This window comes from Oncorhynchus kisutch, linkage group LG23 (assembly GCF_002021735.2).
Source record: "Oncorhynchus kisutch isolate 150728-3 linkage group LG23, Okis_V2, whole genome shotgun sequence".
NCBI classification, from domain to species: Eukaryota; Metazoa; Chordata; class Actinopteri; order Salmoniformes; family Salmonidae; genus Oncorhynchus; species Oncorhynchus kisutch.
In genome coordinates, this window is record NC_034196.2 from 38668684 (window position 1) to 38682584 (window position 13901).

The 13901-nt window shown below is 44.2% G+C and overlaps 1 protein-coding gene across 8 annotated transcripts in view; it reads right to left on the reverse strand.

The window, feature by feature from the left end:
* LOC109868753 (cAMP-specific 3',5'-cyclic phosphodiesterase 4D-like) overlaps positions 1-13901 on the reverse strand; it is a 411106-nt gene that overhangs the window by 49619 nt on the left and 347586 nt on the right. For all 8 annotated transcript variants that reach the window (XM_031802500.1, XM_031802501.1, XM_031802505.1 and 5 more), the window contains 2 exons: positions 12771-12823; positions 2321-2433 (listed from right to left, as the gene is read on the reverse strand). In XM_031802500.1, coding sequence (XP_031658360.1) covers positions 2321-2433; positions 12771-12823 — 166 coding nt within the window. The remainder of the gene's footprint in view (positions 1-2320; positions 2434-12770; positions 12824-13901) is intronic.

Here is a 13901-nt window from a genome sequence, read left to right on the forward strand (position 1 = left end):
TGACTTAGCTGCTCCCAGGGCAGAACACACAGCTAAACAATAAATTGAACATTTACTCATGGGAGTACATAACCTAGACATAAGAGATGTACACTTGGAGCTTCGAGCTACCTAAAAGCATCAACAAGCAACCACATGTAAAGGACTGAGTAGGAAGTGGTATAACCCAAGACAGCAGTACTGTAAGCATGTTCATATTAACAATGGGATTCAACCTGAAACACCCATATAAACAAAGGGATTCAACCTGATACACCCAAATGAACAATGGGATTCAACCTGATACACCCATATTAACAATGGGATTCAACCTGAAACACCCATATAAACAAAGGGATTCAACCTGACACACCCATATTAACAATGGAATTCAACCTGATACACCCATATTAACAATAGGATTCAACCTCACACACCCATATTAACAATGGGATTCAACCTGAAAACCCCATATTAACGATGGGATTCAACCTGACACACCCATATTAACAATGGGATTCAACCTGAAACACCCATATAAACAAAGGGATTCAACCTGACACACCCATATTAACAATGGAATTCAACCTGATACACCCATATTAACAATAGGATTCAACCTCACACACCCATATTAACAATGGGATTCAACCTGAAAACCCCATATTAACGATGGGATTCAATCTGATACACCCAAATTAACAATGGGATTCAACCTGATACACCCATATTAACAATGGGTTTCAACCTGATACACCCATATTAACAATGGGTTTCAACCTGATACACCCATATTAACAAAGGGATTCAACCTGATACACCCATTTTAACAAAGGGATTCAACCTGATACACCCATTTTAACAAAGGGATTCAACCAGCAATATTACTGTTTTCTGCTTTCCAACAAACCTCATCCTCTGCATGATAGTCAACAATATGTCCACCTGTAACCTTCATATCTGTCATGTGACTGTGGACAAGAAGAGAACAGCTCATAGGTGAAAGGTACTGAGTGCAGTGCAGTTGTACTAGGAAGTATTTCTTAACTCATAGATTAAATTAAGTTCTGTGAATATTTTGTCTGGTACACTAAATGAGCACTGCGTATATGGGTGTAGTAATATCATTTGGGTGGTGCAGTCATATCATATGGGTGGTGTAGTAATATCATATGGGTGGTGTAGCAATATCATATGGGTGGTGTAGTAATATCATGTGGGTGGTGTAGTAATATCATATGGGTGGTGTAGCAATATCATATGGGTGGTGTAGTAATATCATATGGGTGGTGTAGTAATATCATATGGGTGGTGTAGTAATATCATATGGGTGGTGTAATATCATATGGGTGGTGTAGCAATATCATATGGGTGGTGTAATATCATATGGGTGGTGTAGTAGTATCATATGGGTGGTATAATATCATATGGGTGGTTTAGTAATGTCATATGGGTGGTGTAGCAATATCATATGGGTGGTGTAATATCATATGGGTGGTGTTGTAATGTCATATGGGCGGTGTAGTAATATCATTTGGGTGGTGTAGTAATATCATTTGGGTGCTGAAGTAATATCATATGGGTGGTTGGTTAATATCATATGGGTGATGCTGTAATATCCTATATGTGCGGTAATATCATATGGGTGGTACAGTAATATCATATGGGTAATTAGCTAATATTATATGGGTGGTGAGGTAATATCATATGGGTTGTGTTGTAATATATTATGGGTGGTGTGATATCATATGGGTGATGTAATACCATATGGGTGTAGTAATATCATATGGGTGGTATAGTAATATCATATGGGTGGTGTAATATCATATGAGTGGTGTAGTAATATCATATGGGTGGTGTAGTAATACCATATGGGTGTAGTAATATCATATGGGTGGTGTAATATCATATGGGTGGTGTAATATCATATGGGTGGTGTAAAATCATATGCAGGCTATTATTAACGGTCAGATTTTTAACTTGAGTTATAACCTTTGGCTGTAGTTGTGTTATGTTGTATATCTCATGATGGTGCTGATGTTCTTTATCTCTAAGTGTTTAACTGGGCTCAGAGAGAGGAAGGTGACTGGGCACTTACGATCACACTCTGTGTCCTCCTCTCCATCCCACTTTAAGACATAGACCTTGGTCCCAGACCCTGTAGGTCTACTGTAAAGCTCTATCTCAAAACTAAATCCACTACCCAACGCCATGCCAACAGACCAATGGCAGTTCACCCAGTTCACCCATTGTCTAGATCGTCTGAGTAGTAACAATTAGTTAGATAGTGGTATTGTCTAGATAGTCTTAGTAGTAATAATTAGGTAGATAGTTGTCCTACCTTGGTGGAGGCCATCTCGCTGACAGAGTGTCTGGTCTGCAGGGTCTCCAGCTGGTCCAGGCACCAGTCCAGCTCCTCCAGCGTCTCTGTGGCCAGCTTCTGGTAGGCCTCCTCTGGAGGGGGGAGACAGGGGTCGGAGGAAAGGGGAATAGGGGGTAGGGGAACGGGGACAGGTAGGGATGGTGAGTGGTGGTGGTCAGTTTTGAGGCGTTTGACAGGGGTGTGCGACGTCATCTCTTGCGTTTCGTCGGTGGTGATGCCATAGACGAGTGCAATGCCCGGGTTGCCTGAGTGGATGCATAGGTGACTCTTCATGGTTAGAGGGGCTTGAAGAGCAAAAAGTGTCTACGGTGATGATAGCTTCGCCACAGAGATATTGAACAGGGGAAAATACTTGTCTCTGAGATGGTCTCTGGCTGTAGCTAAGTATCTTTCATAAGTGTCAACAATCACCCTTCAGTCCCTCTCTCAGTCCTCCAGAGAGTAGTTACAGTAGTAGTAGAAGTAGTTATAGAATCCCAAGAAGAGAAAGTTCCACAGTGTAGTTCTGGTATCCACAATGGACCATTCTACAATCCAGAGTGAGACGTTTTAGAATCCACAACATACAGTTCTAGAATCCACAGTTCTAACATCTAGGGGAAGTTCCACAGTGTCAGACTAGAACGAGTCCAGCCTTGCAAAAGCCCTGATGGGAAAGCACAGCAAAGCTGCCCCCATGCTCCACGAGCTGAAAACAAAAAAACACACATGGATTCCAACGCCTACACGAAAATCTTTCGACGGTCCGGACAGAGGATTCCCAGATTTGGGAGGGCAGGAAAATCCGTCTCACACATCTCTACACGATCAACACTCTTCCCAGGGATATCCAGAAGGAAAAACAGGAAAACTTCCTCAGCCTACCGTGATGAGGAGTCATCCACAAAGCCAAGACCCCCCTTCCAAACACACACACACACACACACACACACACACACACACACACACACACACACACACACACACACACACACACACACACACACACACACACACACACACACACACACACACTCACACCTCCTCTAAAGACAGAGAACCACACTCGTAGCCCACAGACACACACACACACAGAGAGAGCCACGGTTGAGTTTATTTTCTGTCTCAAATCCCCTGTCCTCCCTGCATCGACGACACAATGACGATGACCGCTGCTCTGACAGACAGATGGACAGTCAGACAGATGGAGAGAAATGTCCAAGCGGGTCTGACTGTGGATAAAGCAATACGTCAATAGGAGGGAAGGCTGACTCAAAAAGCATGAGTTGAAAACGCTTGCTTCCTGTGAAAACACTGCTCAGCACATAAGAAGAGCCGGACTGGAGTAACAGACTACCCGGACTGGACTGGAGTCACAGGTTCAGATCTGAGCCCCTAACCACTGATACAGGGTCAGATGTCTACTGAACCCCCTCCAATGGTTAAAGTTGGTGTATAGTTAGTGTAATCTGTTCCTATATCTGTAGTTAGGTTAGTATCTAGCGGTTAAGTTTGATGGATATATCCTGTTCGAAGACTTCGCATCCTTCCTTCTTCCCTTCCTTGATGTAATCACTAAGGCATGATTTAAACTATCCAATCATATTCTAGAACAGTGATATGACTATATGACTTGTGGTTCTGACTATGAAAACAGACAAAGAAAACATGATGACAAACACATAAGCACACACACAAACAGTCACTGAGAGCATTCCACCAGTGGAATTATGAATAGTAGTCAGTCAGGCTGAACCTCCTCATGATTAATCCTCATTAGGAAATGATGTAGGGGTATTTCCGCTCAGCCACATATTCCCTGTGTTTTTACCTAATCCTGGATTAGGGCAGACAACGCTCTAGTCATCTGGAAATGTTCTAAATCTAAGATTTGTGGTGGAGCGTAGTTACGCTTCTAAAAATATTAATGCTGCTATGTGTTGAGTTGTTTTAAGTTGTGTGTGCAATATATATATATATACACCACTAAGTGGTGCAGTGGTCTAAGACACTGTATCTCAGTACAAGAAGCATCACTGCAGTACCTGGTTCGAATCTAGGCTGCATCACATCTGGCTGTGATTGGGAGTCTCACAGTTGGCCCGGCATCGTCTGGGTTTGGCTGGGGTAGGCTGTCATTGTAAATAAGAATTTGTTCTTAACTGTAGGTTGTGGTGATGGACATGTGATGGACAATGAAAGAGTAAGTGAGAGGATGACAGAGCTACAAAGAGACAGAGTAGAAAACAAAAATGCATTTCTCTCTGGATCCACCACTTTCTCATAGCCTTTGCTTGCGTCTCCATCACCATCTTTGTTTCTCTCCCCCTCTCTGCATTCTCCTCATCTCTCTTCCCTTTTCTATGTATTTATTTATCTCGCTGTGCAGACAGTCAGTGGCTGGGGGGGTTTCAGAAGCTTAAAAACAGGGGTCCTGTTGAAGCAGGGGTCCTCTGTCCTTGCTGGCAACATCTCCTCTGACGTCAATAGCATCTCTCTCTCTCTCTCTCTCTCTCTCTCTCTCTCTCTGTCCTTCAAATGGCAGTGCAGAAAGTCAGTGGCTGGGCTGGGGGGTTTCAGAAGCTTAAAAACAGGGGTCCTCTTGAAGCAGGGGTCCTCTGTCCTTGCTGACAACATCTCCTCTGACGTCAATGGCATTCTTCTCCTGCTCAGCGAGACACACCGGGCCGCCCCTCTCAGGGAAACGGCAAGGGCTCATGCTAAACCCTGGACCGGCGCTATAGAGGATCAGGAGTCCCAAGCAATTGTCACAGAAACAGAGGTGCTTGGTAGAATTAGCTAACGGACTAGTTAGTAAGCTAGCTCTGGGTTTCTCATATCTCTACCAAAGTTCCCCTAGTCAATCCCTTATTTGATGTAGACTGCAGTAGTAGCACATCACTGATTAGTTGACCAGTTGAATCAGGTGTGCTGGTACTGGAAGAGATCCAGTACTGTGTATGGGTAGTCTAGGAGAGGTTTGGGAAACACTACCATAGGGGACGGACATGTAGGTGCCCCATAAATTGAACACTTCAACTGCTTTTCAGATGGCTGATAACATTTAAAAAAATATATGTCTTTATCCTTGTTTGATGGAAGACAACAGGGGTATGGTAATTGAATAAGGCGACATATAGTGCCTTGCGAAAGTATTCTGCCCCCTTGAACTTTGCGACCTTTTGCCACATTTCAGGCTTCAAACATAAAGATATAAAACTGTATTTTTTTGTGAAGAATCAACAACAAGTGGGACACAATCATGAAGTGGAACGACATTTATTGGATATTTCAAACTTTTTTAACATTTCAAAAACTGAAAAATTGGGCGTGCAAAATTATTCAGCCCCTTTACTTTCAGTGCAGCAAACTCTCTCCAGAAGTTCAGTGAGGATCTCTGAATGATCCAATGTTGACCAAAATGACTAATGATGATAAATACAATCCACCTCCGTATAAATGCACCTGCATTGTGATAGTCTCAGAGGTCCGTTAAAAGCGCAGAGAGCATCATGAAGAACAAGGAACACACCAGGCAGGTCCGAGATACTGTTGTGAAGAAGTTTAAAGCCGGATTTGGATACAAAAAGATTTCCCAAGCTTTAAACATCCCAAGGTGCACTGTGCAAGCGATAATATTGAAATGGAAGGAGTATCAGACCACTGCAAATCTGACCTGGCCGTCCCTCTAAACTTTCAGCTCATACAAGGAGAAGACTGATCAGAGATGCAGCCAAGAGGCCCATGATCACTCTGGATGAACTGCAGAGATCTACAGCTGAGGTGGGAGACTCTGTCCATAGGACAACAATCAGTCGTATATTGCACAAATCTGGCCTTTATGGAAGAGTGGCAAGAAGAATACCATTTCTTAAAGATATCCATAAAAAGTGTTGTTTAAAGTTTGCCACAAGCCACCTGGGAGACACACCAAACATGTGGAAGAAGGTGCTCTGGTCAGATGAAACCAAAATTGAACTTTTTGGCAACAATGCAAAACGTTATGTTTGGCGTAAAAGCAACACAGCTCATCACCCTGAACACACCATCCCCACTGTCAAACATGGTGGTGGCAGCATCATGGTTTGGGCCTGCTTTTCTTCAGCAGGGACAGGGAAGATGGTTAAAATTGATGGGAAGATGGATGGAGCCAAATACAGGACCATTCTGGAAAAAAACCTGATGGAGTCTGCAAAAGACCTGAGACTGGGACAGAGATTTGTCTTCCAACAAGACAATGATCCAAAACATAAAGCAAAATCTACAATGGAATGGTTCAAAAATAAACATATCCAGGTGTTAGAATGGCCAAGTCAAAGTCCAGACCTGAATCCAACAAGACAATGATCCAAAACATAAAGCAAAATCTACAATGGAATGGTTCAAAAATAAACATATCCAGGTGTTAGAATGGCCAAGTCAAAGTCCAGACCTGAATCCAATCGAGAATCTGTGGAAAGAACTGAAAACTGCTGTTCACAAATGCTCTCCATCCAACCTCACTGAGCTCGAGCTGTTTTGCAAGAAGGAATGGGAAAAAATGTCAGTCTCTCGATGTGCAAAACTGATAGAGACATACCCCAAGCGACTTACAGCTGTAATCGCAGCAAAAGGTGGCGCTACAAAGTATTAACTTAAGGGGGCTGAATAATTTTGCACGCCCAATTTTTACGTTTTTGATTTGTTAAAAAAGTTTTAAATATCCAATAAATGTCGTTCCACTTCATGATTGTGTCCCACTTGTTGTTGATTCTTCACAAAAAAATACAGTTTTATATCTTTATGTTTGAAGCCTGAAATGTGGCAAAAGGTCGCAAAGTTCAAGGGGGCCGAATACTTTCGCAAGGGACTGTATGATCAACTGATGAATTCATGAACACATCTGACTTAGAATAATATTTCTCTTTATGAATCTAAGTAAACTTACAGTAAGTCTTCGGGTCACCAGTATTGACACATGTACATTAATTAACCCCAACATCAGCATTGATGTTATTAGGCAACATGGTCACAGATTCTCAGAATACTTGGAAATAAAGAGGGCGGCTATTTAAATAAACACTATATAAGTGGACGCCCCTTCAAATGAGTGGATTCGGCTATTTCAGCCACACCAGTTGCTGACAGGTGGATAAAATTGACCACAGCCATGCAATCTCCATAGACAAACATTGGCAGTAGAATGGCCTTACTGAAGAGCTCAGTGACTTTCAATGTGGCACAGGTCATAGGATGCCACCTTTCCAACAAGTTAGTTTGTCAAATTGATGCCCTGCTAGAGCTGCCCTGGGCAACTGTAAGTACTGTTTACATCTGCTGATGTAAAAAGGGCTTCATAAATACATCTGATTTGATTTGTTATTTTGAAGTGGAAACATCTAGGAACAACACATGGCTCAGCCGCAAAGTGGTAGGCTACACAAGCTCACAGTAAGAGACCAGCGAGTGCTGAAGCGCGTAGAGCGTAAAAATCATATTGTCCTCGGTTGCAACACTGACTACCGAGTTCCAAACTGCCTCTGGAACCAACTTCAGTCCAAGAACTGTTCTTCGGGTGCTTAAGAGGGCTTGTGGGGTGGCAGGTAGCCTAGTGGTTAGAGCATTGGGCCAGTAACAAACAGGTCGCTAGATGGAATCCCCAAGCTGACAAGGCAGTTAACCCACTGTTCGTAGGCCGTCATTGTAAATAAGAATTTGTTCTTAACTGACTTGCCTAGTTAAATAAAAAAAAAAAAAAAAATTGGGGTGGTGTAAGTGGTGTAGTGGTGTAAAGCTCGCTGACATTGGACTCTGGAGCAGTGGAAACGCATTCTCTGGAGTGAATTAATCACGCTTCACCATCTGGCAGTCCGACGGACAAATCTGGGTTTGGCGGATGCCAGGAGAACGCTACCTGCCTGAATGCATAGTGCCAACTGTAAAGTTTGGTGGAGAAATACTTTTCTGTGGCTGTTTTTCATGGTTCGGGCTGGGCCCCTTAGTTCCAGTGAAGGGAAATCTCAACACTACAGTATACAATAATATTCTAGACGATTCTGTGCTTCCTAATTTGTGGCAACAGTTTGGGAAGGCCCTTTCCTGTTTCAGAATGACAATGCCCCCATGAAAAAAGCGAGGTCCATACAGAAATGGTTTGTCGAGATCGGTGTGGAAGAACTTGACTGGCCTGCACAGAGCCCTGACCTCAACCCCATCTAACACCTTTGGGATGAATTGGAACGCTGACTGTGAACCAGGCCTAATTGCCCAACATAAGTGCCCGACCTCACTAATGCTCTTGAGACTGAATGGAAGCAAGTTCCCGTAGCAATGTTCCAACATCTAGTGGAAAGCCTTCACAGAAGAGTGGAGGCTGTTATAGCAGCAAATGGGGGACCAACTCCATTTTAATGCCCACGAATTTGGAATGAGATGCCCGCGATCCTTCACAACTTTTGGCCATGAAGTCTAGTCTAGAGCTCCTCCTCCACATAATCAAGTGGAATCAATTAGTATTAGCGGGTGCCAAGGATCAAGCTGGGTCTGGATGATTCTGGTTAATGGACTAGAATGGTACCATTACTTTTCCCAGTGGCTTCTTTTACAGATCCAATACAACTTCATTACGCAACGACGGAAATGTCACGGGTACAAAACACACACACAAACTTTAGAACGTCACAAGTCCTGTGTCAGTCAGCTATGCTAGAGACACCAGTGTGGGATCATTAGATGTTCATGATAGCCCTACAATAACATGGCAAGTGGTATTCAAGGTCAAATCTGTATTACAGTCAAGCAGGAGTGAAGAAAACAGCTGAGTTAAGACAAGAAACCAATCTTAAAGACCAGTGTATTACTGCCCTTTGAATCATCAACTTTAAAGATGCTTTAGAAAGCACAACAGGGCACCAATGTGTAAAACATGCTCTTTGTCTCCCTCTGCTGTATACATCTGTTACTGGTGTTGCAGTACCAACGCCATCACTCACCATGTAATTCCAATAGTAACACCACCATCACTCACCAATGCACCCCAGAAGTCACTACAGTCCCCAAACACTTAAAACATGTCTCCTTTTCTCCTTTATACCATGGGGCTATAACTGATCCATACATATACAGTGGGACAAAAAGTATTTAGTCAGCCACCAATTATGCAAGTTCTCCCCCTTAAAAAGATGAGAGAGGCCTGTAATTTTCATCATAGGTACATTTCAAGTATGACAGACAAAATGAGAATTTTTTTTTTTTTATGAATTTATTTGCAAATTATGGTGGAAAATAAGTATTTGGTCAATAAACAAAAGTTTATCTCAATACTTTGTTATATATCCTTTGTTGGCAATGACAGAGGTCAAATGTTTTCTTTAAGTCTTCACAAGGTTTTCACACACCGTTGCTGGTATTTTGGCCCATTCCTCCATGCAGATCTCCTCTAGAGCAGTGATGTTTTGGGGCTGTGGCTGGGCAACACGGACTTTCAACTCCCTCCAAAGATTTTCTATGGGGTTGAGATCAGGAGACTGGCTAGGCCACTCCAGGACCTTGAAATGCTTCTTACGAAGCCACTCCTTCATTGCCTGGGCGGTGTGTTTGGGATCATTGTCATGCTGAAAGACCCAGCCACGTTTCATCTTCAATGCCCTTACTGATGGAAGGAGGTTTTCACTCAAAATCTCACGATACATGGCCCCATTCATTCTTTCCTTTACACGGATCAGTCGTCCTGGTCCCTTTGCAGAAAAACAGCCCCAAAGCATGATGTTTCCACCCCCATGCTTCACAGTAGGTATGGTGTTATTCGGATGCAACTCAGCATTCTTTGTCCTCCAAACACGACGAGTTGAGTTTTTATCAAAAAGTTATATTTTGGTTTCATCTGACCATATGACATTCTCCCAATCTTCTTCTGGATCATCCAAATGCTCTCTAGCAAACTTCAGACGGGCCTGGACATGTACTGGCTTAAGCAGGGGGACACGTCTGGCACGGCAGGATTTGAGTCCCTGGCGGCGTAGTGTGTTGCTGATGGTAGGCTTTGTTACTTTGGTCCCAGCTCTCTGCAGGTCATTCATTAGGTCCCCCCGTGTGGTTCTGGAATTTTTGCTCACCGTTCTTGTGATCATTTTGACCTCACGGGGTGAGATCTTGCGTGGAACCCCAGATCGAGGGAGATTATCAGTGGTCTTGTATGTCTTCCATTTCCTAATAATTGTTCCCACAGTTGATTTCTTCAAACCAAGCTGCTTACCTATTGCAGATTCAGTCTTCCCAGCCTGGTGCAGGTCTACAATTTTGTTTCTGGTGTCCTTTGACAGCTCTTTGGTCTTGGCCATAGTGGAGTTTGTAGTGTGACTGTTTGAGGTTGTGGACAGGTGTCTTTTATACTGATAACAAGTTCAAACAGGTGCCATTAATACAGGTTACGAGTGGAGGACAGAGGAGCCTCTTAAAGAAGAAGTTACATGTCTGTGAGAGCCAGAAATCTTGCTTGTTTGTAGGTGACCAAATACTTATTTTCCACCATAATTTGCAAGTAAATTCAATACAATGTGATTTTCTGGATTTTTTTTTCTCATTTTGTCATTTTGTCATAGCTGAAGTGTACCTATGATGAAAATTACAGGCCTTTCTCATCTTTTTAAGTGGGAGAACTTGCACAATTGGTGGCTGACTAAATACTTTTTTGCTGTATATATATTTTTTTCACCTTTATTTAACCAGGTGGGTCCGTTGAGAACAAGTTCTCATTTACAACTGCGACCTGGACAAGATAAAGCAAAGCAGTGCGACACAAACAACACAGTGTTACACATGGGATAAACAAATGTACAGTCAATAACACAATAGAAAATTATATGTACAGTGTGTGCAAATATAGTAAGATTAGGGAAGTAAGGCAACAAATAGGCCATAGTGACGAAATAATTACAATTTCGCAATTATATACTGGAGTTATAGATGTGCAGAATATTAATGTACAAGTAGAGATACTGGGGTGCAAAGGAGCAAAAAATAAATAACAATATGGGGATGAGGTAGTTGGGTGGGCTATTTACAGATGTGCTGTGTACAGGTACAATGATTGGTAAGCTGTTCTGACAGCTGATCCTTAAAGTTAGTGAGGGAGATTAAGACTCCAGCTTCAGTGATTTTTTAATTCATTCCAGTCATTGGCAGCAGAGAACCTGAAGGAAAGGCAGCCAAAGGAGGAGTTGGCTTTGGTGGTGACCAGTGAAATATACCTGCTGGAGCACGTGCTACGGGTGGGTGCTGCTATGGTGACTAGTGAGCTGAGATAAGGCAGGGCTTTAACTAGCAAAGACTTATAGATGACCTAGAGCCAGTGGGTCTGGCGACGAATATGAAGCGAGGGCCAGCCAACGAGAGCATACAGGTCGCAGTGGTGGGTAGTATATGGGGCTTTGGTGACAAAACGGATGGCACTGTGATAGACTACATCCATGTTGCTGAGTAGAGTGTTGTAGGCTATTTTGTAAATTACATCGCCGAAGTTGAGGATCGGTAGGATAGTCAGTTTTACGAGGGTATGTTTGGCAGCATGAGTGAAGGATGCTTTGTTGCGAAATAGGAAGCCAATTCTAGATTTAATTTTGGATTGGGGATGCTTAATGTGAGCCTGGAAGGAGAGTTTGCTGTCTAACCAGACACCAAGGTATTGATTGACATGACATGATTGGATAAGGGAAAGCCTATTAACCAATCCAAACCTCCCAAATCCAGATCTGTAATCATTGCAAGGAATGAAGGAAGGATGCAGGATGCACTGTATCAGAACCGAGTCAGATGTGCTCCCTGTCATATGACAAACCAACAAGACTGGGTCTTGTTCATTAGGCACCAAACAGAATAAAACTGACGTAAACAAGGAGCGACTACCTGGACTTATCTGATAAGAAATGCTAATTTCCATTTTCTGTCGCGTGCTCTTATGAACACGACACTGGACTGAGGCCAACCAAAACATTGTCCTCTGGCACGGCTCAATAGCAAATGTTCCCACATACAAACACTTCAGAGGATCAGCGTCAAACCCAATGAAACGCAGGCATGCATTCCAAGTTCAAAGTGGACAATAGAAGCCCCAAAAACATGTACGTCCATGCACATAAGTTTTACTCAGAAAATTGGGAAGTGGAGTCCTCCTTCTGTAACCAAACGTATTTCCTGATTTTACTGGACAACAACACAGAAAGGTATTGTATATGCTACTGCAACGCCCGCTGGAAGACGTTTGTAGATTACCTATGATGCCCACGGAGGAAAATGGTTGGTCAATTCAATTCACTACATGGCACTTGTGATTGAAAGAGTTCACTCAGGATCTTCATGTGAAAGAAAGCAACTGTCAGTTCACAGAAAGAGGTCCGCTGTCATATCAGTTCACTTGGTTGCAGTACCGTGTGTGTGTGTGTGTTGGTCTTACCTGAGAAAGAGGACTTGGTGATGGGTGGTTGTTGGTTACACATAGGGGACCGCCTGTTAAAGGTAGCCACAGAGAAATAAGGGTTTGATCAGGGATGTCTTTCCCACTCACTCTCTCTCTATTTGTCTCTGTCTCACCCCCCCCCCCCCCCCGTCTCTCTCTCTCTCTCTCTCTCTCTCTGTTTGTCTCTGTCTCACCCCCCCCCCACTCACTCTCTCTCGGTCTGTCCGTCTCTGTCTCACCCCCCCTCACTCTCTCTCTCTCTGTCTGTCTCTGTCTCACCCCCCCACTCACTCTCTCTCTCTCTGTTTGTCTCTGTCTCACCCCCCCGTCTCACTCTCTCTCTCTCTGTCTGTCTCTGTCTCACCCCCCCCTCACTCTCTCTCTCTCTCGGTCTGTCTCTGTCTCACCCCCCCACTCACTCTCTCTCGGTCTGTCTCTGTCTCACCCCCCCCCCCCGTCTCACTCTCTCTCTCTCTGTCTCTGTCTCTCTATCTCTCTCTCTCTCTGTCTCTCTCTGTCTGTCTCTGTCTCACCCCCCCACTCACTCTCTCTCGGTCTGTCTCTGTCTCACCCCCCCCGTCTCACTCTCTCTCTCTCTGTCTGTCTCTGTCTCACCCCCCCCCCCTCTCACTCTCTCTCGGTCTGTCTCTGTCTCACCCCCCCCCCCCCCGTCTCACTCTCTCTCTCTCTGTCTGTCTCTGTCTCACCCCCCCTCACTCTCTCTCTCGGTCTGTCTCTGTCTCACCCCCCACACTCACTCTCTCTCGGTCTGTCTCTGTCTCGCCCCCCCCCGTCTCACTCTCTCTCTCTCTGTCTGTCTCTGTCTCACCCCCCCCTCACTCTCTCTCTCTCTGTCTCTCTCTATCTCACCCCCCCCCCCCCCCCCCCACTCACTCTCTCTCGGTCTGTCTCTGTCTCACCCCCCCCCGTCTCACTCTCTCTCTCTCTGTCTGTCCCTGTCTCACCCCCCCTCACTCTCGCTCTCTGTCTGTCTCTGTCTCACCCCCCCTCTCACTCTCTCTCTCTCTGTTTGTCTCTGTCTCACCCCCCACACTCACTCTCTCTCGGTCTGTCTCTGTCTCGCCCCCCCCGTCTCACTCTCTCTCTCTCTGTCTGTCTCTGTCTCAC